The following is a 22,536-nucleotide window of genomic DNA, read 5'->3' as shown; positions in this document are numbered from 1 at the left end:
GGTCTTGGTGGCAAATAGATCCAGCTTCGGTTTGCTCCACTTCTGAAAGATGCTGTCCCGCACTGATTGATCCAGTTCCCACTCGTGGCAAGATTTTGTTGTTCTGCTGAGACAGTCTGCCCAGGTGTTCTGTGCTCCTGGTAGAGGTTCCACCTTGATTGTTATTTTGTGCAAGAGAAGCCACTTCCATATGCTCTGAGCCTCTTGAAACCGAATGTGAGACCTCGTACCACCCTGCTTGTTCAGATAATGCATATAAGGGGTGTTGTTGGTTCTGATGAGAACTGTAGATCCTCGCAATCCGGGAATAAAAGATTGCAGGGCTAGTGCAATTGCCCGAAGTTCCAGAAAATTGATGTGCATCTTTGCCATCGATGAAGACCACTTTCCCCTTTTACTGAGGTCTTGAAGGAGGGCCCCCCAACCTTCTAGGGAAGCATCTGTAGTGATGCTCTGGAATTGTAGGTTGAAAAGTGAGCCCTACGGAGACATTCTTGGAACTTCTCCACCAAGAAAGAGCTTTTCATAACAGGAGTCACTTGAACAATGTCGTCGAACGACCACGATATTTGGAGCCACTGGTTGTCCAGCTCCTCTTGAAGTGGCCTCATCCTTAACCTTGCCTGAGGCACCAGCAGGATTGCAGACGATACAATCCTCAGAAAAGATTTGATCATTCTCACTGAAGCAGACTTTCTTTTTAGAAGTTCTGATGCCAGAGAGAGAAGGCGAGATATCCTATCTGCGGACAAGAATTCCTTGTCTTGAAGAGTGTCCAATTTCGCTCCCAGGAATTGTGTTACTTGGGACGGATAAGGCTTGACTTTTGGGCATTAAGTGATAGTCCCAGTGAGCGAAACACCTGCAGGCATTTTGTCGTTGCCAGAGATGCCTGGTGAAAGGATGTAGCCTGTATTAGCCAGTCGTCCAAATATGGGAACAATTGTATGCCTTGTAGCCTGCGGTAAGCTGCTACTCTTGGAGCCGAACATAGGCAGAAAGGATTTTTTCCGAAGGTACTTGTTCAGCATCCGCAAATCAAAAATTGGTCTCCAATCCCCTGACTTTCTTTATCAGTACCCATAACGACCTTGGTTACCTTGCAGTTGATACTTTTGGTGTCCTCCCTGAAAGGAGTAGGATCCTCTGCCTCTTCCTTTATCAGGAAAAAGCGAGAATAGAATCCTTTTCCTTTTTGAGAATGAGGGACTCTCTATTGCTCCTTTTGATAGCATAGCTTCCACGTCTTTACTGAGAAGAGATAGATGTGGAGGGCTCTTTTTCAGGGGTTGATGCAGAGGAGGAAATTTGGTGAATTCCAGGGTGTGTCCAGAAACTCTGCCTTGAGTCTGACGTATCTTGCCTAGTTGTCTGTAGGCAGCCGCCAGAGTATTTTTGTAGCTTTGTTGCTGTTGATAATTGTACCCATAACGACCTTAGTTTCCTTGCAGTTGATACTTTTGGTGTCCTCCCCGAAAGGAGTAGGATCCTCTGCCTCTTCCTTTATCAGGAAAAAGCGAGAATAGAATCCTTTTCTTTTTTGAGAATGAGGGACTCTCTATTGATCCTTTCGATAGCATAGCTTCCACTTCTTTCCTGAGAAGAGATAGATGTGGAGGGCTCTTTTTCAGAGGTTGGTGCAGAGGAGGAAATTTGGTGAATTCCAGGGTGTGTCCAAATTTTATGATATCTAATACCCATTTGTCTTTGGTAATTTTCTTCCAATTATTCAAATGCTGGGAAATGTTGGGAATTTTGAATGCTGGGTCTGGTACAGGTGAAAAAAGAAGGTCACTGCCTTCTGGCAGAAACTCTGCCTTGAGTCGGACTTCTCTTGCCTTGTTGTCTGTAGGCAGCCGCCGGAGGATTTTTGTAGCTTTGTTTCTGTTGATAATTGTACCCATAACGACCTTGGTTACCTTGCAGTTGATACTTTTGGTGTCCTCCCCGAAAGGAGTAGGATCCTCTGCCTCTTGCTCCACAAAAAGGTGTCTTCCGATACTGCAAAGCACCCAAAGATCTAGCAGTATCTGTGTCTTTCTTTATCTCTTGAAGAGCATCATCAATATGCTTGCCGAACAAGAGGTCACCATCGAAGGGCATATCAAGTATTTTTGTTTGGATTTCTGGTCGAAAATTTGTAGACTTAAGCCAGCCTTGTCGTCTTAATGTAGCTGCTCCAGCGAGCTGACGATATCCAAGCGATGCTATATCTACAGAGATATCTATGATCTCAGAAGCTGATCTTTCACCTTCCATCAGAATTTTACGTGCTTCCATTTTCTTGTCTTCAAGTAAGTACTCTATGTATGGCGAGATGTCCGACCATAGCTGTCGGTCATATCTGCTTAAAATGGCCAAGCAGTTCTTCGCCCGAACCGTAGCACCTGCCATGGTTGTAAAACGCTTGCCTATGTTATCAAGGCGCCTTCCATCCTTATCCGGAGGAGCTGTTATAGGAGTGGAAGGATTCCTAGATTTTCTCTGCGCTGCCCGAGAAATTACTAAATCCGCTTTAGGGTGACCTGTAAGGAAGGCAGGGGCATCATCCGGTGCCTTGTACTTTTTATCGATCCGAGGCAGAATTGCAGGAATGGAAAATGGAGTCTTCATGATCTTTATCCCTTCTTCCCAACTGTGATCAATTATGGGAATGGAACATGTGGACTTTCTGTTCAGGTCTTTAACACCTTGGCTGCTATGGCTTTTCCCGTCCTGTGCTGAAAACCTTGGAAAGCAGCATTTCATGACGAGCTCAGCTCGTCATAAGCACAGCTCTAGTGTGCCTCATGACGAGCTGAGCTCATCATGAGCATGGAAGGGGTTAAAATAATACAAAAAACACTGTCTTTTGTACTGGCATGGTCAGGTGAAATCTTGAAGCTGCCCTCTCCATGATGGCATGAAAACATCCTATGTCCTCAGGAGGAGAGTCTGCAGCTGGAGAAATAGACGAAGTTGGATCTGGGTTCAGATATTCGTCCCATTCATCTACGGTAGTTGGTGAATTAGGAATTTCTCCCTCCTCTGCTACTGTGTCTCTATCTTCATCCTGCGACAATTGCAAAGGTAGTGTCACCTGGGGCTCAGAAACTGGTGTTGCAGGTGTTACAGGTTGTATATCTACAGGAGTAGAAACTTGTTGAGGAGCTGGAGTTGGAGGAAAACGACTATTATAGTCTAAGCATCGCCGAAAGATCTTGAAGCAAAGCTGCTGGCATTTGAACCATAGGTTCCTGATGGAAACTTTCGTGTGGCACTCTCAATGACTCACAAGGCTCATAATATTCCTCTTCTTCCTCCTCATGATACTTTATCCTGAGCTGGGAAGGATCACGTGCCTGCCCATAAGGATCATCGTCATCCTCGGATTCGTCCAATAAATGGCTATGAGGCAAGGGTGAAATGTGTGACACATGATAACATTTTCTATTGGATGACAATTTAGAGCTCAAAACAGGTGTAAACTGTAAAGGCGCGGGTCTTGCACGCTTTAACGGAGCAGAAATATACGGCAACTCCTATTCTGCAGATATAGAAGAAAACAAGTTACTTACCTGTAACTTTGGTTCCCCAGTATTGGTAACTTTCCTAGATTCCCATGCTTTGTATCATTCCCCGTCGTCGGACTGGGAGTCTCGGTAATAAAAAATATCATAGTAGTAGGTACAAAAGAGAAAGGAAAGGCCTAGGCCTCATTCCCTTTTGTAACATATCAGCCTCTTTTTGTAAAAGAGACCAAACTCTAGGCGTCAGCCAATCAGAAGAGCCTCACCCTTAGAACCTTCCTGAAGGAACCTCAGAGCCTCAGATTTTCGTAGCCGTAGTGTGCTAGACACCATGCTTGCTGAAGGCTGAGCTTTCCCCGGGGAGGTGGGTGGGCGCATGGGAATCTATGAAAGTTACCAATACTGGGGAACCAAAGTTACAGGTAAGTAACTTGTTTTCTTGCCCCAGTATTGGAACTTTCATAGATTCCCATGCTTTGTATCAGAATAGCAAGCAGTAAACACCATAAACACATTTTGTAAAGAAGTACATCATAACATTAGCAAGAAAATTACAAAATGTGTTACCCATGGAAGGTGGGATAGAAAGGAAAGCTCACCAATCACTTGAAGAGGTTTCTCAGGACAGCCTGGCCCACAGCTGAGTCATCCTGCTGCAATGACTCTAAGCAATAATGCTTAGTGAACGTGTGCACGCTGCTCCAGGTAGCAGCCCTGCAGATGTCCTTGACATGTACCCCCGCAAAGAGGGCCGTAGAGGAAGCCACTGATCTCGTCGAGTGAGCACAGATCTTGCCCACTAGAGGTTTCCCTGCTAACTTGTGGCAATGAAGAATGGCACTTGAAATCCATCTCGAGATCCCCTGTTTGGACAGAGGGAGGCCCTTGTTTGGACCGCCGAAAGCAATGAATAATTGCGAATATTTTCTAAAGTCTTTGGTGCGGTCTATGTAGAACTTCAGACAGCGTTGCAAATCCAGAGTGTGCAATGCTTTTTCTGCTGGAGTGACTGGGTTCGGAAAAAATGTCTTTAGGATGACAGGCTCATTTAGGTGAAAGTCAGTGGGGACCTTGGGAATGAACCTTTGGTTCGTCCTTAAGATGGTAGTGTTCTTTTTGAATTGCAAAAACGGTTCTTGGATAGTTAGGGCTTGTAACTCCCCCACTTGCCTCGCTGATGTGAGGGCCAAGAGTAGAGCTAACTTCCATGATAAGAATTTTAGATCTGAGCGGTGAATCGGCTCAAAAGGTCCCTTCATTAGGTGAGCCAGGACTAAGTTTAGATGCCATGTCGGAGGAGGAGATCGTACTGGCGGATAGACTCTAAACAGGCCTTTGAGGAATTGCTTGACAATTCTTGCCGACCACAACGAAGGACCAGAATCAGATCTTCTGAATCTCGAAATCGCCGCTAAATGAACCTTGATAGTAGAATGGGACAGATTAGACTTAGCTAGAGAGAGTAGGTAAGGTAGAAGCTGATGAGGTTTTGACGTGAAAGGATCAATCTTTTCTTTTTTGCACCAAATACAAAATCTTTTTAACTTCAATCTGTATGTTTTGTTTGTAGATGGAGCCCTTGCCTGAGAGAGGATGTCTTTGACCTCATTGGAAAGAGGGACATTCATGTATTCTCGCTGGTCAGGAGCCATGCAGTCAGGTGTAATGATTTTGGGTCTGGATGCCAAACCTGTCCTCCGGACATTGTCAGGAGATCCGGAACATCCTCTAGCTTTATCGGAGGTACTAGCGATAGCAGGTGTAGCTCGGTGTACCAGAATTGTCTTGGCCATGCCGGGGCTATCAGGATGAGCTTGCATGGTTCCGTCCTCATTTTCCTGATGAGTCGAGGAAGCAGGGGAATCGGTGGAAATGCATAGAGAAACCTCCCCGTCCAGGCTAACGATAGGGCGTTGCCCAACGAGCCTCGGTGATGGAACCTGCTGGCGTAGGCCCGACACTTTCTGTTGGTGGGCGTTGCAAAAAGGTCCACCTCTGGTGTGCCCCATTTTTGAAAGAGTAGATCTAGAACCTGTTGTTTCAGCTCTCACTCGTGACTGACAGAGGCGAGCCTGCTCAGCCTGTCTGCGCCCTCGTTGAGCACTCCTGGTAAGTGCTCCGCCTTTAGAATTGTCCATTCCAGAATCTGTTGAGCCTCTCGCGACAAGGGGAGTGACCTCGTCCCTCCTTCCTTGTTCACATAATGCATAGCCGTGGTGTTGTCTGTCCTGACTAGCACCTGTTAACCCTGGAGACGCGGAAGAAAGGCTTGAAGGGCTAGCCTGATCGCTCTCAGCTCCAACAGGTTGATGTGTAGCTTTTGGTCGCTTGGAGACCAATGGCCGCTGACCTGCAGGTCCTGCATCACTGCTCCCCATCCCTCCAATGATGCATCCGTCGTCAGTATGTGAGGCGATGGAACGCTTGCGAAGGATAGACCTTGGCATAAGTTTTGTTGATTCGACCACCAAAGCACTGCCTTCTTCATTTCCCGAGTGACTATTACTTTGTCGTCGAACGATCCGTGCACTTGTTGCCACTGGAGGTCCAATTGCTCCTGCAGGGGGCGCATCCGGAGCCTGCAATGCGGGACCAGGGGAATACAGGATGACATCACCCCCAACGGCGACTTGTAGCTGCGTACCGAAAGACACTCTTTTCTTTGAAGGTTGTTTGCCAATCTTTGCAGTTTCTGTATCCTTTCCTGAGTAGGAAACGCCTTTGAGAGCCGCCAATCCAACATCGCTCCCAGGAACCGTGCTGTCCGTGACGGCAGCAGCGTGGATTTTTTCCTGTTCAAGGTGAGACCCAGATTTTGGAACAGAGTGGTGCAAGCCTGCACCGCGTCCTGCGCTAATGCTCTGGTCGGGGCCTTCAGTAACCAATCGTCCAGGTAAGAGAAGACCTGGAAGTGGTGTTTTCTCCGAAATGCTGCTACAGGCGCCAGCACCTTCGTAAAAATCCTTGGAGCAGAGCGAAGGCCGAACGGCAAGACTCTGAACTGAAAATGGCTCTTGGCTACTGTGAAGCGTTGGAACCTTCTGTGCGCTGGGTGAATTGGGACATGGAAGTACGCGTCCTCCAGATCGAGTGTGGCCATATAATCCCCCGGGTTGACCATCTTTAAAACATCCTGTAGGGATACCATCCTGAAGGATAAGGAGATGAGATAGGCATTTAGCTCCCTGAGGTCCAGGATGGGACGCCATGTCTCCTGCGTTTTTCTCACTAGGAAGAACCTGGAGTAGAAACCCTGGCCCCGTTGATTGGGGGGGGGGACCGGTTCTATCGCTCCCTTGCGGAGCATTTGTTGGATCTCCAGCCGTAGGAGAAGCAGATGTTTTGATGGGATGGCTGATGGGGGTCTGGGTGGAGGAACTTCCGTAAACTCCAAGGTATGTCCTCGTTTGAGGATGTTGAGTAGCCAACGGTCCGATGTAATTTGGGACCAGTTCAGAAGGAATTTTGACACCCTGCCTCCAACTGATGATCTCTTGGAGGAGGGAGCAGTAGGCAGAGCCAGGAGGCCGCTATTGGCGTTTGGACGAGTCTCGTCCACGGGCAGCTTGCTTGCCTTTATTGTAAGGCCTTGAATAACCAGAGGATTGGCCCTGTCTCTGTTGGTAGGACTGGCGGCTTGGCTGGTATCCAGAGCTGTTTGAAGAATAGCGCTGTTGTTGGTATGCGCCCCTGTAAGTGCCACCTCTGCCTCTCGCACCCTTAAAAGGAGTTTTGCGGTATTGGAGCGTTCCCAGCGACCTAGCCGTCTGTCTTTTAAGATGTCCTGAAGCGTGTCGTCGATCAATTTACCGAAGAGTGCCTCGCCGTCAAAAGGTAGATCAAGAACCTTATTTTGGATTTCTGGCCTAAACCAAGTCGCTTTAAGCCACCCCTGGCGTCTTAAAACTGCCGCTCCTGCCAAAGCCCTAAAGGATGTTGTGGCAATGTCCATGGCACAGTCTATGATCTCCATGGAGACCGCTTCACCTTCTTGCAAGGTCTTCTTGGCTTCCAGCCCTGATTCTGGTGGAAGTTGATCCAAATAGGGAGCTATATCGCACCACAACTGGCGATCATATCGTCCCAATATTGCTAAAGCATTGGCGGCGCGAAGCAGAAGGCTAGCAATGGATGAAAATCTCTTGCCTGTGCTATCCAACCGCCGTCCATCTTTGTCAGGAGGGGCCGTCAAGGGAGCAGAAGGGTTCCGTGACTTCCTTTGTGCTGCCTGTGAAATTACAGAGTCCGGCTTGGGATGACCTGTCAGGGCAGCAGGTCCATCGTCCGGCGCTTAATACTTTTTGTCAAGGCGCGGCAGCACAGGGACCACCGTCGCAGGGTTTTTCATGGTCTTCAAACCCTCCTCCCATAGATGTTCCACAATCGGAATGGACCTCGTAGTCTTGCGATGTGTGTCTTTAAAATCGTACAAGAAACAGTCTGTGGTTTGTGCAGGCAACACCAACTTAAATCGGCCGGCTGCACGTTCCATTAGTTGGTGAAAACGGCCGATGTCAGCAGGAGGAGAATCACCTGGGTCCTGGTGTGGTGAAGCTGGATCCGGGTGGATGTAGTCATTGTATTCATCCCCTTCCTGATCCGAGTCTTGATTATTACCGGATAACCCATCCGTATCATTATCATGATCCCCATCCGGATCATCTGTTGGTTCAGAGATAGCCTGGGGCACTGGCCGCTGCGGTTGAGGAGGAGTCTGTACCGGGTGTACAGGTGGGACAACTGAAGAGTGGTTTTTCACTGGTGTTGACGGAGCAGACCTTCTCGGTGCTGGGCGCTCGGCTTTGGATTTATAGTCTTGCAACATTTTGTGCAGGTCATGTAGGAAGGACGTCGGGACTGAAACCATGCCTTGTGATTCATATTCCCTTGGGTGGTCTGTTTGTGGGTAGTCACTCCCACCTTGTTCATATGCCTCCTCCGAGTCCGTCTCTTGACTTTTAATGAGAAGCTGAGATGGGCTATTAGCATAATCAAAGCTATCCTGACCGTCTCCCTCAGAGTCCTCCTGGTCTAGCAACCTCATGGGAGGTAATGAGGACACCCTCCCTGGGGATGTCATTTCAGGCGTGATCCTTGTGAGGGAAAAAGTCACCCTTCTCTCTGCAGCCAGTATTGTTGGTTTGTCCGTCGACGCCGGTGAAATCCTCGTCGACGAGATAGGAAAAGAAGATGTCGTTGTCGACGCCACCGACGACGAGCCCGCCGTCGATGTAGAAATTGTTGTCGTCGAAGCACTCGTCGACGACATGACCGTCGTCGACACAGTCGTCGACGTCGTCGTTGGTACTGCCGTCGTCGTCGGTACTGCCGTCGACACCACCGTCGACGACGATGGTTTCTTGGTCGACCATGTCTTCGTCTTCGTCGACGATGTCGTCGGCATAGATCCTGTCGACGCCGTAGTCGTCGAGCTCTTCGACGACGACAGAGCTTCCGTCGTCGACGCTCCCGTCGACGGGCTCAATTGGATCTTGGGCTTCATTTTCATAGTCGACGGAGCTACCGTCGACGAAGTCTTCGCCGTAGAGGACTTTGAACTCCTTGAACTCCTCTCTGAAGAGTGAGATGAGGGTTTCTTGAAGACTGGGTCTGTCTTCTCACCCTTAGGAGGCGAAACCAGTTCTGCCTTGCCCGACCCACTGCGGTGGGGGGAACCTCCTGAACCCCGGCCATCAGACTCCCTGGGGGCCTTCTTTGAAGCCTTAGAGGGGCGCCCAGTAGAGGAAGATGGGGAACCTCTACCCCTTTTCACTGACCTTCTAGAAGAAGCACAGGACACCGATTCGTCCTCATCACTGGAAACTCCATGTTTCCTTTCTTTCTGCCTCTGCAACCATGTAAGAAGCCTTCCAGCCCGATCTCTCAAGGTCTTGGCAGAGAGAGTGCGGCAAATCTTACAGGCCTCTGCCTTGTGATCTGGATACAGGCAATAGATGCAATCCTTGTGTTTGTCTTCCACAAACAGCCTTTTCTTCCCACAGGTGGAACAGGGTTTGAAAAGGGCTTTTTTCTTCTCAACCTCAGACATTTTGATGAAGAAAGTTTCCTGAAGAAATCTGAAGAAAATCCTGAAGAAATATCTGTAGAAATTAGCTTTAAAGAGTAGAAATAGAGCAGAGCTCAATGGAGACTCCCTAGCACAACGTGCGGTAGAAAATCTGAGGCTCTGAGGTTCCTTCAGGAAGGTTTTAAGGGTGAGGCTCTTCTGATTGGCTGACGCCTATAGTTTGGTCTCTTTTACAAAAAGAGGCTGATATGTTACAAAAGGGAATGAGGCCTAGGCCTTTCCTTTCTCTTTTGTACCTACTACTATGATATTTTTTATTACAGAGACTCCCAGTCAGACGACGGGGAATGATACAAAGCATGGGAATCTATGAAAGTTCCAATACTGGGGCAAGTAACAATTGGCATCAACGACGTTGAAATCATAGTTGCGGTCGATGGAAAAGACATCGTCGTCGACGTCATGGTCGTTGTCGTCGTCGACTGTGGACACGCCAACGAGGGAATAATAATCATAGTAGACGGTGAGGTAGTCTGCTACGGTAGGCTCGTCGACGGAATCTTCGTCGACAGTGGACTAGTCGACGGTGGGCTCGTCGACGGAATCGTCGAAGGAAGGCTCGTCGTCGACGGGAGAATCTTAGTCGACGGCCGAGGCATGGTTGACGGAATCTTGGCATCGATTAGGTGAGAACTCTCAACGACGAAGGGGCACTCGTCGGTGTCGGAGACTTAGTCGACGGTATATTTTTTTTCAACGCTGAAGATCCACTCACCTTCTGTGGTGATTTCCTAGTCGACGAACATTTAGCCATCGATGGTCCTGAAGAGATTTAGAGGCAGTTTTCTGAGAAACCTTCACCTTATCTCTAGATTTTACCTCAGAAGAGACTTTCTCTTTTTTTGAGGAAGAGTGACCTACCTCAGAGGAAGACGTTTTTAAGGTCTTACTCGTTTTTTCAGGAGGATCTCCAGATCTATCTCTCTTATAGATGGGGGTGGACACTTGAGGACAATGCTGCCTTCACCTTCAGAAACTCCTTCAGATGATGCCTTCAATTTCTCCAACCAAACCAGCAGACGTCCTTCTCTATCCTTCAAGGTTTTGGCAGGGAAGGTCCTACAAATCCTGCAGTCCTTAACCTTGTGAGGCAATAAATACACTCCTTATGTGGGTCCTCAAAGTGAAGTCTTTTCTTCCCACAGGAAGAACAGGCTAGAAACAAGCTTTTCTTAGAATCAGACAATTTCTCCTCAGAAAGAAAGGAACAAGGAATAAACTGAGCAGAGCTCAGGGAGACTCCCTAACACGAGGTGCGGTAGAAAATCTGAGGGTTTGCCTCTGTGGGGATGGTTCTAGAGGGTGCTGCTGCCTGATTGGCTGGTTTCCAAAGTTTGGTTCTTTTTACAAAAAGACTGAGATAGGCTATTGTAGTGACTTTTCTATACACTGTAGCCTATGGTATAATGTTATTATGACTATAAAGTATATGTTTTATTGTACCGCGAGACTCCCACCTCGTCGGCGGGGATGATTGTAAGCATGTGAATCTATGAAAGATACCCCAATACTGGATAACTTGACAAAGCCCAGCAGGCACAGAGGCGGGCTGAACCTGTCCAGAAGTGATTTCAGAGTTGGCGGCGCAAACTACCAGCCAGAAATCCGACACCTTAGGGCATAACCACACAAGGCAAGTAAAACCCGCAGCTGGGGCAGAGCAACGCATGCACCTATCATTTGGTATGAGTCCCAATTTATGTAGCTGAACAGGGGTGCGGTATAGCCTGTGAATATTTGAAATGTATGAGACGAAGACGATAGTTGGGAGACTGGCTTTATTGCTGCAACCTGATGAAAAAACTATCAGCTTGGGCAATGTCAATACCCAAACCTTCGCCCCATGCAACACGTACACGGTCAGTGGAGATTGAGTTGGTTGACAGCGTAAGGGCTTATAGTTTAGTTACCAGCTTGCGGGGGCTGAGGGGATGTATATAAAGAGTCGAGAGCAGGCATCGAAGGTGGAGGTTGGAGGAACATTGGATGCAGCTCCTTACAGATAGCCTGCAGCTCATAAAAGAGCGATGTGTCCATCGGGTCAGAGGGAGCAGGAAAATAATACAATCCATCTCCAGGGTAAAGATACGCCAATGTCGTCAGCCCCAACCAGGTGGTATGTTTAGACATTAGACATGCCAGTTGGCCGAAGAGGAGGGAAGGCAGGATGAAGTTATCAGCTAATACCATGCCGATTGTACAATGGAGCAATGGAAAGACGGCGCAATCTCAAACAGGTCCAGCGCAGGGTCTCGACCGTGCCCACCTCAACACGTGGGCGACTCGCCGGGGCAAATCGGGCATTGTTCAGCGGCCAAGGAGTTGCAAGGTTGCCTTCAACTGCAACGTGCGGCTGATAAGGGGTGGTGTGAATCCAGAAATGTAAAAAACTGGCCTGGGCACTTAAGCATAAAGTTTAAAATTGGGGGCCAATTACCGCCAACCGGCATGGGGAGAGTGAGGATGTCATACGCAATCTTGGGCTGCTTGCCAGCCAAGACCAGAGAAATGATCAGAGAACGCATTTTAAGAAAGAAATGGGCAGTTAGAGGAATGGGGATATTCAAAAAGAGATAAAGGAATATCGGGAGAACCACCATCTTAGCAATGGCTATGCTTCCAGCCGAGGATAAGGGGAGGTTGGTTCCAATGGGGTATTCTAATCTCGAGCCAGTCCACTGCGCACCCAAAGCTGGCCCTCCCGAGGTCATCCAAGTCCCTGCTCAACCAAACACCTACTTAGCGAGTGGGGCCAGAGGCCCATACAAAGGAAAAATCAGTTGTGAAGGGCATGGTGGCATCGGTAAGAGGAAACACGGACTTGCTACAGTACACCTGTATGCCGAACATTCCATTAAATCATATCTCACACACAGGGGGGGCTAAGGTTGTCCTGGGGGTTACGGACATACAACGTAATATCCTCGGCATACATGGAGACCAAGAGGGCGCAGGCCAAAAAGCCAACGCCATTCTGAGTATGGTGTTGCCGGAGTCTGGCCGCGAGAGGCTCCATCGCAATGGTGAAGAGCATAGTGGAGAACAGGCAACCCTGCCTAGTGCTGCGTTCAATCAGAATAGGATCCGATACATGACCATTGATCCGAAAACAGACGGAGGGCGAGTATAGAGGAGTGATATCTTACGGATGAAAATGTTACTAAAGCCAAGGCGCGGTAGAAGAAAAAATAGAAAAGGCCACTCCAGTGTATCAAATGCCTTGGGGGCATCAAGTAGAACGGCCACAGTGGGGAGGCTGGGTTGATTTGATTAAGGACCGAAAAAAATAGGAGGTTATGAGAGGTGGCGCGGCAAGGGATTAAACCGAACTGATCGGGGAGGGTGATAAGGGCATAAGGAGGAGAAGACGGGAGGCCAATAACCCTGCAAACATCTCCTCAATATTAATTAGAGAAAGGGGGCGGTAGGAATGGAGGCAGTCAGCTGTTTTTTCTGCTTGAGTAGCAGCGTTATCATCGCCATCTCTTTCAGATACTCAATTTAGCAAAAAATAAAAATTGTTAACAGCACAGGGCTGGCTTAATTTTCATTGTGCATATATTAAATAAATATACATGTAATGTGATATAGGTGAGTATAGTGCAGACACGGCTCAAATGGTGACTGTATTTACAATGTATACTGCATAAGACACTATAGAATTCCCAATGGTCAGATTAATTAATATAGACCGAATAAATGAGGGAAGTTGAAGCAGATTCACAAACCATTCTTGTTAGTTGTAAATACTAACCATTTGGGAGGGTTTGTCAATGTTTTGACTCCAAATTATTTAAACGGTCTCCCTTAGGAAGTTGTCATCAGACTACCACACCACCTTCATGTGGGTGTAGGTTATATCATTTGTATGTCTCCAATTAATGGTTCCAAGAGTCCATTATGTAAACCTACTCAATGTCGAAGTTGCAGACTTCGCCAATTCCAGCTCATAGTTTCAATACTCAAGCGAGAGATAACTATGCTCCCTGCTTCACCTTAACTTGTATTGAACAGACCACTTACCGCAAGCCGACATCTTTATGCATCCTTTCTGACACCTATTCTGATTCCAAGGATTCATCACAAGCCTGCATTTAAGTTCAGTGTATGGGGAAATGTGAGCCAAGAACCAAAGCAAGGAACCAGACAGGCAAAAACAGAATTCTGGCAATGATTGCATGGAAGCAATGCACAGACACGAAAATGGCAGAGAGTTTAGTGGCCGGTATCCTGAGGCAAGACAATAGAACAACGGAAGAAAAGTACTCAGATCAATTGAAGTTATAGATTTTGGTTCATGAAAGTACCCAATCATGTTGTGATAAAGCAAACTTAGTATGAAAGCTTGATAGGATAGAGAAAAGTGTGGGATGTCATATAGGACACAGTTAACATTTAAAATGCCTGCAAAAGAAAAATCAGTAATTTCTGAAATCCTTGCCTGATCTCAGACATACACACACATGGTGCATCTGCCCGTTGTAAAATTTTATCTTATAAGCCAAAAGTAAAGGATTAAAAAAGCCAGCCAGAGCTCCGCTTTTAGTCAGTCAAGTCAAGTCAAGAGATTTATATAGAGCGCTACATACCCATAGGGTCTCAAGGCGCTAGAGGGAGGGTGGGGAGTTACTTGTCGAATATCCAAGTTTTAAGTTGCTTTCTGAATGCTAGGTGGTTTTGAGTAAGGCGAAGGTGAGTGGGAAGTGAGTCCCAGGTTTTAGCTGCCAGGTAGGAGAAGGATCTACCTCCCATGGTGGTTTTGTTGATGCGAGGTACAGTGGCAAGGGCTTGGTTGGAGGATCGCAGCTGACAGGAGGGGGTGTAGAAGGACAGTCGTGTGTTGAGGCAATCTGGTCCAAGTTTGTAAAGTGCTTTGTGTGCGTGGGTTAGGAGGCGGAAAGTAATCCTCTTATTTACGGGGAGCCAGTGGAGGTTTTTCAGGTGGCCAGAGATGTGTTCTTTACGCGGGATGTCTAGTATGAGCCTGGCTGAAGCGTTCTGGATGCGTTGGAGTTTTTTCTGGAGTTTTGTGGTGGTACCGGCGTATAGTGTGTTTCCGTAGTCCATGCGGCTCGTGACCAGTGCGTGGGTGACCGTTTTTCTAGTTTCGGTGGGGATCCAGCGAAATATTTTTTTGAGTATGCGAAGAATGTTGAAGCAAGATGATGAAACTGCGTTGACTTGTCTGGTCATCGAGAGTGAGGAGTCCAGGATGACACCCAGGTTCCGTGCGTGGTCCGTCGGGATGGGGGCTTTTCCAAGGGCTTCTGGCCACCAAGAGTCATCCCAGGCGGAGGGGGAGGTGCCTAAGATGAGGACTTCTGTTTTGTCGGAAATCAGTTTCAGACAGCTGTGCTTCATCCACTCGGCTACTTCTTTCATTCCTTCGTGTAAGTTGGTTTTGGCGGTGTTAGGGTCTTTGGTGAGCTATAGGATCAGTTGAGTGTCATCCGCGTAGGAGATGATGTTGAGATTGTGTTGGCGAGCGATGGCCGCAAGGGGGCTCATGTAAACGTTGAAGAGGGTGGGGCTGAGTGACGATCCTTGTGGCACGCCGCAGATGACTTCAGAGGCCTTTGACTTGAATGGTGGGAGGCGGACTCTGTGTTCTTCCGGTGAGGAACGAGGTGATCCATTCCAGTGCTTTTCCTTGGATTCCTACGTCTCTGAGGCGCTGTAGAAGGGTGTTGTGACAGACTGTGTCGAAGGCAGCGGAGAGGTCGAGGAGGATGAGGGCGACTGTCTCCATTGTCCAGTAGAGTTCGAATGTCGTCTGTTGCTGCGATGAGGGCGGTTTCAGTGCTGTGTTTGGCTCGGAAGCCGGATTGTGAGGAGTCGAGGGATTTGTTGGTTTCGAGGAAGGCGGCGAGCTGGTTGTTGACAGCTTTCTCAATGACTTTGGCCGGGAATGGAAGGAGCGAGATGGGGCGGTAGTTTTTGAGTTCGGAGGGGTCAGCTGTGGGTTTTTTCAGAAGGGCGCTAAGTTCGGCGTGTTTCCAGCTTTCCGGGAAGGTGGCGGAGTTGAGGGAGTAGTTGATGACATCTCGGAGGTGTGGTGCTATGATGGAATCTGCTTTGTTGAAGATGTGGTGAGGGCATGGGTCAGTTGGGGATCCTGAGTGGATGGAGTTCATCAGGCGGATGGTGTCCTCAGTGGAGATTGGGTTCCAGTCGTTAAGGATGTTCAAGGGGGATGAAGGTCCTGCAGAAGATTGGGTGGGTTGGTCTTCGGGTCGATTGTCGAAGCTGTTGTGGATGTCTGCGATTTTGTTGTGGAAGAAGGAAGCTAGGGAGTCGCAGAGGGCTTGGGAGGGGGTGATGTCGTTGGAGTTGGCAATGGGGTTGGTGAATTCTTTGACGATGTTGAATAATTCCTTGCTGTTGTGGGCGTTGTTATCTAGACGGTCTTTGAATGCGGCTTTCTTGGCAGACCGGATTAGTTGGTGGTGTATGCGGGTGGCGTTTTTGAAGGCGTCCCTGGTGCTGGTGTTAGGATCTTTTTTCCAGGCCTTTTCGAGGGAGCGACAGTGTTTCTTTGATTTCTTAAGATCATCGTTGAACCAGGATGCGTTTTTGCTGCCTAGCTTGATTTGGCGTTTTTTCAACGGTGCTAGGATGTCGGCGCTGTTGGATAGCCATTGGGTGAGATTGATGGCTGCTTGGTCGGGGTTTGAGGAGTGGGCGGGGGGGTTTAGTAGAAGCGATGAGGAGATCTGGTCGCTGGTGATTTTGTTCCAGTTTCTTCGCAGGGTGGGTTGAGGATGGTTGTGGATTGTGGTCTTATTGTAGGTAAAGTGAACGCAGCTGTGGTCTGTCCAGTGAAGAGCTGAGGTGTGACTGAATGAGACATGTTTGCTGGAGGTGAAGATAGGGTCGAGCGTGTGACCTGCGATGTGGGTGGGCGTAGAGACAAGTTGTTTGAGTCCGAGGTTGGCGAGGTTATCCAGAAGGGTGGTGGCGTTGCTGTCGTTGCTCTTTTCCAGGTGAAAATTGAGGTCTCCCAATAGAATGTAGTTCTCGGAGGGGAGGGCGTGTGGGGTGATAAAGTCAGTGATGTCGTCACTGAATTGTGCAAGGGGTCCTGGAGGCCGGTAGAGGAGGGTGCCTCCGAGTGTGGTCTTGGGGTCGGTGTGCATCTGGAAGTGAAGGTGTTCGGCGCTAGCGAGGTTGACGTCTGAGCTGGTTGAGATGCGGATGGAGTTCTTATGGACTATAGCGATGCCTCCTCCTATATGCTTGATGCGGTCCTTTCGGATGATCTTGTATCCTTCCGGAATGGCAATGGTGATGTCTGGGGCTGAAGAGGCATTCATCCATGTTTCTGTTAGGAAGGCGACGTCCGGTGAAATGGTGTCTAGTAGATTCCAGAGGTCGATGGCGTGCCTGTGGACCAAACGGGTGTTGAGCAGGATGCATTTAAGGTGGTTGGTGTCAGATATCTGGTTGGTGTTAGTGGATGAGGAGTTGTTCTTGGTGCCGTCGAACTTGCAGGAGTTGCAAGAGAAGGGTCCATGGGTGTGTCCAGGAACGGCTTGGACGCAGTTGGGGGAGCGGCCGGGGTTAAAGGCTAGGAGGGTGGTGGCATCGTAAGTGATGCGAGTGGGCTGGGCATTACGGGGGCCAGGGGGTCTGGCGCTGGGCGCGGGCCAGGCGCGGACGTGCGTAGACGGGCTTACCTTTGGCGCGGCCGTAGCGCATGGACGCTGCACGTGGGACCATCTGACATAAATGGACAGTGGAGGGGGCGGAGCGTGGGAGGGGCAGCAGGGAGGCAGTAGTGTGGATGAGGGGCGGGCCAGGGAATAACAACAACAAAATGGAGGGTCAAAGGGGAAAGGCAGACAGGGGCAGCAGAAACCCAAATGCGTCGAGAGAGAAATGCAATTCAAGCAAAAGCACAGACCCAAACAACAATGATCGAGTGAGCAGTAGAGACAAATGCACACACACAGGCAAATATTATTCCAATAGCCTGAGCGAGGTCGCGCTGAAATATGCAAATAGTTACAGTGGTGCTTTAGGTACTCACTTGCAGCTTGACAATGAAAGCGGAACCCACGAGGAATTGCTCCTGCAAGAAAAGTTAAAACATTCTATTAATCTCACTGGATAATGCACCAGTTTGCATTTCCCACTAAGCATCACCTTTGCAGTTAAAGCAATTTGTCTATAAATGCAGATAAGTCTGATTTTTTAATGCACAAACAGAGCAAGTGGTTTAACTAGCATGAAAAATTAAATGTTACATTTGAGTAACCCTGCTTTGCCATAGATGGGAATCCTCTCCATTGGTGTATTGGATATTGATCTACTTTGCCCATCATAGTATTTTATCAATCTTAAAAGGTTCCAACATCACAAGGGTCTAAATGATTACCCCACACTAACATGACATAACTACAATTATGAAGTGTACCAGCAGATATTCCATCTAGGATTCCATTTCACGAGAGCATTGCAAAGATTGTAAAAGCCTATTTAATGAGAAATTGCAAGCAGGGTCATACTAACTTTTTAAACGGACTCTAGCTTGGATGTATTCTAGTCTACTTAGTGTCATCATTCCTCTTCAGAAAATTAAGAGGTCCAAGACAGTTTTACCAGTGAGCCCACACACAAAGGGTGATTTTGAACCTCTTGTCCTGGTAATTGAATGATTTTCTTAGTGAACAACTAACATCATAAAACCTGTGTTATGTTATGTTATGTTATGCGTTTTTATTTGGCGCACAGATGCTCCAGCTAAGGAGCGTCCTGGCGCCCGACAAGGCAGCAGCACAACACAACGAAAACAATAATCAAACAGTGTAAAAACTAAGGGAATAAGAAAGTTTTCACCGCACGACGAAAAGAGAGCAGGTCCCTCTCGGCACGAATCGCCGGGGGCAGGGAGTTCCACAGAACCGCCGCGCGAACTTGAAACGAACGCCCTCCTGCCCTACTCCGTTTAAAGCGTGGCACAACAGCCAGTTCCAAGTCCGCAGATCTTAAGGCTCGGGTTGGGGTGTAATGAGCTAGAAGAGCCATAAGAATCGTTGCTGGGGACCCCTTCAGAATCTTGTAGGCGACACAGAGGACCTTAAACTGGATCCGCTGGGCCACCGGGAAAAAGTGCAGTGAACGCAAAGTGCTAGAGGTAGGGCAGAATCTTGGTAAGCCTACCACCGATCTAGCTGCGCCGTTCTGGATCCGTTGTAAACGCCCAATCTCTGCCTGATTCAGTCCAACCAGTAGGGAACTCGCATAATCCAGCCTAGAGATGACAGTGGCTTGGATCATGAGCTGCCTCGTGGGGGCATCGAAAAACTTAAGCACTGGGCGAAGCCCACGCAGAATACCAAAGCAGCAGGCCGCCGTACGTTTGGTATGACACACAAACGTAAGGGTAGGGTCCAGCCAGACCCCGAGGTTCTTAAGCTCGGCGACTGGGATGGGAGCAGGACCCAGATCTCCTGGCCACCATCTCTCTCCCCAAAGTTCCGGTTGTTTGCCAAAGACCATGACCTCGGTATTACTAGCGTTCAGCTGGAGACAGTTGGACGTCATCCAGCTGGCGACCGCCCGCAGTCCTTGTTGAAACCTGGGGGCATCGACTTCGGCATCCCCGCTGATCGTAACCGCTAGCTGGGTGTCATCGGCGTATGACACCATCGTCATACCCCATTGCCTGACAACCTCAGCCAGCGGCCTTACGTAAAGATTGAACAACGTAGGACTCAGCGAGGAGCCTTGGGGGACCCCCAGGTTCAACGGATGGAATTTGGACTGGTAAGGTGGGACGGTCACGCTAAAGGCCCGATTGGCTAAAAACGACCGGACCACTGGAGAGCAATGCCGGTGACACCAGCCTCCTCTAAGCGCCGCAGAAGGATCGGGTGCGAGACGGTGTCAAAGGCAGCGCTCAGGTCTAGTAGCACCAGCGCTGCCGTTTGTCCCGCGTCAAGCACGGAGCGAAGATGCTCCACCATATAAAGCAGAGCCGTCTCCGTGCTATGACCGGCCCTAAACCCATTCTGCGTAGCATCGAGGATATCTGCATGGCGGAGATGTTCCGAGAGGACTGCGTTGACATGCGCCTCAGTCACCTTGGCCGGCCACGGCAGGAGTGAAATTGGCCGATAGCTCTCAGGCTTGCTACCGTCCAAGCTGGGTTTCTTGAGGATAGGACGAACCATGGCTCGCTTCCACTTCAGTGGGACCTCGCCAGATGTGAGTGACGAGTTGATCAGAGAGCATAGCGGCGATATCTCATGTACCGCTAGGTCTTTGAACACAGCTGGGCAAAGCGGGTCCTCTGGGGAGCCAGACTTCACCTGACGAGCCAAGATGTCGAGACTATCAGGTGTTAGGATAGGAATGCAACCCCTCAGATGGTAACGGCTTAAAAGGTGGATTAGCCGAGGGGGTGGCCACCGGAAAGGCTCGATAAATGGCATTAACCTTTTCCAGAAAGAACTCTGCCAGTTTTTCACAGTGCTCCACCGAGCTCTGGTGCGTCGAAGTTACCTTTTTGGCCGTGAGGTCTTTCAGCACCTTGAAAATAGCCTTAGACGGGTTCGAACTCGTCCTAAATTGTTCAGCATAGAAGGCGGCACGGGTTCTGCACACTGCCCGGTGATACAGTTTCACCGTAGACAGGTAGAGAACCTTCTTCATGCTGTTATAAGACTTGCGCCAGGCCCGTTCTGCACGCCTACAAGAAACCTTCAGTGCCCGTAGCGCGTCATCGTACCAAGGGCTGGCTTTGCCGGTTCCAGTTTTACAGCATACCATGGGAATGAGTGTGTCTAAAGCCCTAGAAACCCAATGACAAAACCTGTCATAGACCTGATCAGCCGACCCCGTGATGTCAAATGAGTCGGCCGATAGGAGATGGAAAAACTCGTCCAGCTTGAGTTTATTCCAACGACGTCTTGGAATAGAACACACCAATGGCTTAGGTTGTATAGCCGGTGTAGGGCAATGGATCTGTATCAAATAATGATCAGTCCATGCTAGAGGTGTGTAGCTGGAAATGCAGGCTTCCGTAAGATTGGTAAAAAACGGATCGAGGGTATGACCTCCTGAATGGGTGGGCTGTGCCACCAGCTGAATCAGCTGGAGCGCCTCAAGATCGGCCACAAAACTGGACACAATGGGGCTAGCTATGTTGTCAAAGTGCAGATTTAAATCTCCAATGATGGAGAAATTGGAGCACCCCGCAGCCAGTTCACTAATGGCGTCCAGTAGCGCCGCTCTAAAAGCCACTTCACTCCCTGGGGGCCGATATATCAGTAGCCCCGACAGGGTGAAATTAGGTGTAATAGCTACCTTAAACAATGCACTTTCGCAACCCGGGATTTTTTGACCATGCCACGTACATGAATAGCAGGACTTAAACGCAAGGGCTATTCCTCCGCCTCTAGAAGCTCGGTTCTAAGTGAATACCGAGTATTCCGGCGGGAAGGCCAGATTGACAACGGCCGAGTCGGCATCCTGCAGCCAGGTCTCCGTCAGGCAAAATAAGTCAGGAGCATCCTTATCTAGCAGATCGAAAATATCTAGATGGTGCCTGACAAGCGACCTAGCGTTTAAGTTCCAGATGCTGATACAAGACTGTGGACTGATGGCCACAGCGATATCATCCCTACAGTCCCTACTTACGGGGGCAGAAAGTGTGAGACATCCGCATCCACACGTATAAGGGCCGCATAAGGGATCCACACGAGGCGCAGTGCAAGTCACCCCAGACCGGTTGATGGCAGCCAGACTGTCTCTGGTGTAGCACAGCATGATAAACAGGAGAACGGCCTGGAGAGGGGTCAGAGTCCAGCCACGTCCAGCGGGTCCTGTCGTGGACGGGCGCAGACGGGCAAGACTCTGTGGCCAACTAAAAATGAATAGCTCTTATTAAATTTCCTGGACTGGCTTTATACAATCTCTGATCAATCCTCATGATGTAAATCTCTCCAGCTCCAAACAGAATATCGGACTGAGGTCCTGGATCCCCTACCCATTCTTACAACCAAATGGATACCATAAAACGGCCCACACATTTTGTGCCATGGTTTTCGTAACATGTCTTTGGAAAAAAAAATTCTTACGAACACTGGCATGCAAATGGAAACAACCAACCCTCCATATCTCCTCACCTTCTCCCCTGGAACCCCTGGACTGATACTACCAAAACAGTCCATAGGTCTATTTAAAGGGATGAATAATACTCCTCCCTCCGTTCCATTTGAAGATCCTGTGGCCAAATCAAGAGAGCTCACAAAATTATTTGATTAGAAAGTTATCTTCATTGAACTTTCACTACCTCACTAACAAATGAAGATGAACTATTAAACATTAAACCAATTCAAAGCATTTCATGGACCTCATCCCACAGAACAATCGATAAATGTCTGACCTTCCATCTCTTGACCTGTTGGACTATTAGTGAGTCTCTTTTACACAAGGAGTGTTTTCCAACTAAGCAGAGGTGGTCTAAAAACTGGATTAGTCAGTCTTATACTGAAGAAATTGTTGACATTGACACATCTCAGTTTTTTCAATGCTTATTTTCAGTAAAGCTTCAAAGAGACCTGCAAAATAAAACACTGCCTTGTTCCAAGTGGTAGATGATGCGATCTAGATAATGGCAACTGCTTCCTTTTGGTCTGTCAAAAACTTTCAGTTGGACACAATTCAGTAAATCACTCACTACTTATGAGCACAATTGCATTGAAGGCGTGGTCCTCAAATGTTTCACCTTTTGCTGGACCAAACTACAACAGAATCAAATTGACAGCTCCCTTGCAAGATCAGCTTCTCTAATATTTTCACTCAATATATAACCCCTCTGTCCTACTCAAGACTTCAGGAATCCTATTTTATCAATAAGTGGCTGATACACAGGTCTAATTTAAGATTACCACAACCATAGATGTCCTATGTATTGGTAAAACCCTGGACGGG

General features: G+C 48.5%; 1 protein-coding gene across 1 annotated transcript in view; it reads right to left on the bottom strand.

The window, feature by feature from the left end:
• The window catches only part of MAEL (maelstrom spermatogenic transposon silencer), a 1,196,692-nt gene that overhangs the window by 659,868 nt on the left and 514,288 nt on the right, over positions 1-22,536 (bottom strand). Inside the window, exon 5 of the mRNA XM_086935541.1 lies at positions 17,627-17,668. Within this exon, the coding sequence (XP_086791667.1) occupies positions 17,627-17,668 (42 nt within the window). The remainder of the gene's footprint in view (positions 1-17,626; positions 17,669-22,536) is intronic.

The sequence above is a fragment of the Lissotriton vulgaris genome, chromosome 8 (genome assembly GCF_964263255.1).
Source record: "Lissotriton vulgaris chromosome 8, aLisVul1.2, whole genome shotgun sequence".
Lineage (NCBI taxonomy): Eukaryota > Metazoa > Chordata > Amphibia > Caudata > Salamandridae > Lissotriton > Lissotriton vulgaris.
The sequence above is the reverse complement of the archived record's forward strand: the minus strand, read 5'-3'. Positions and strand labels throughout refer to the sequence as shown.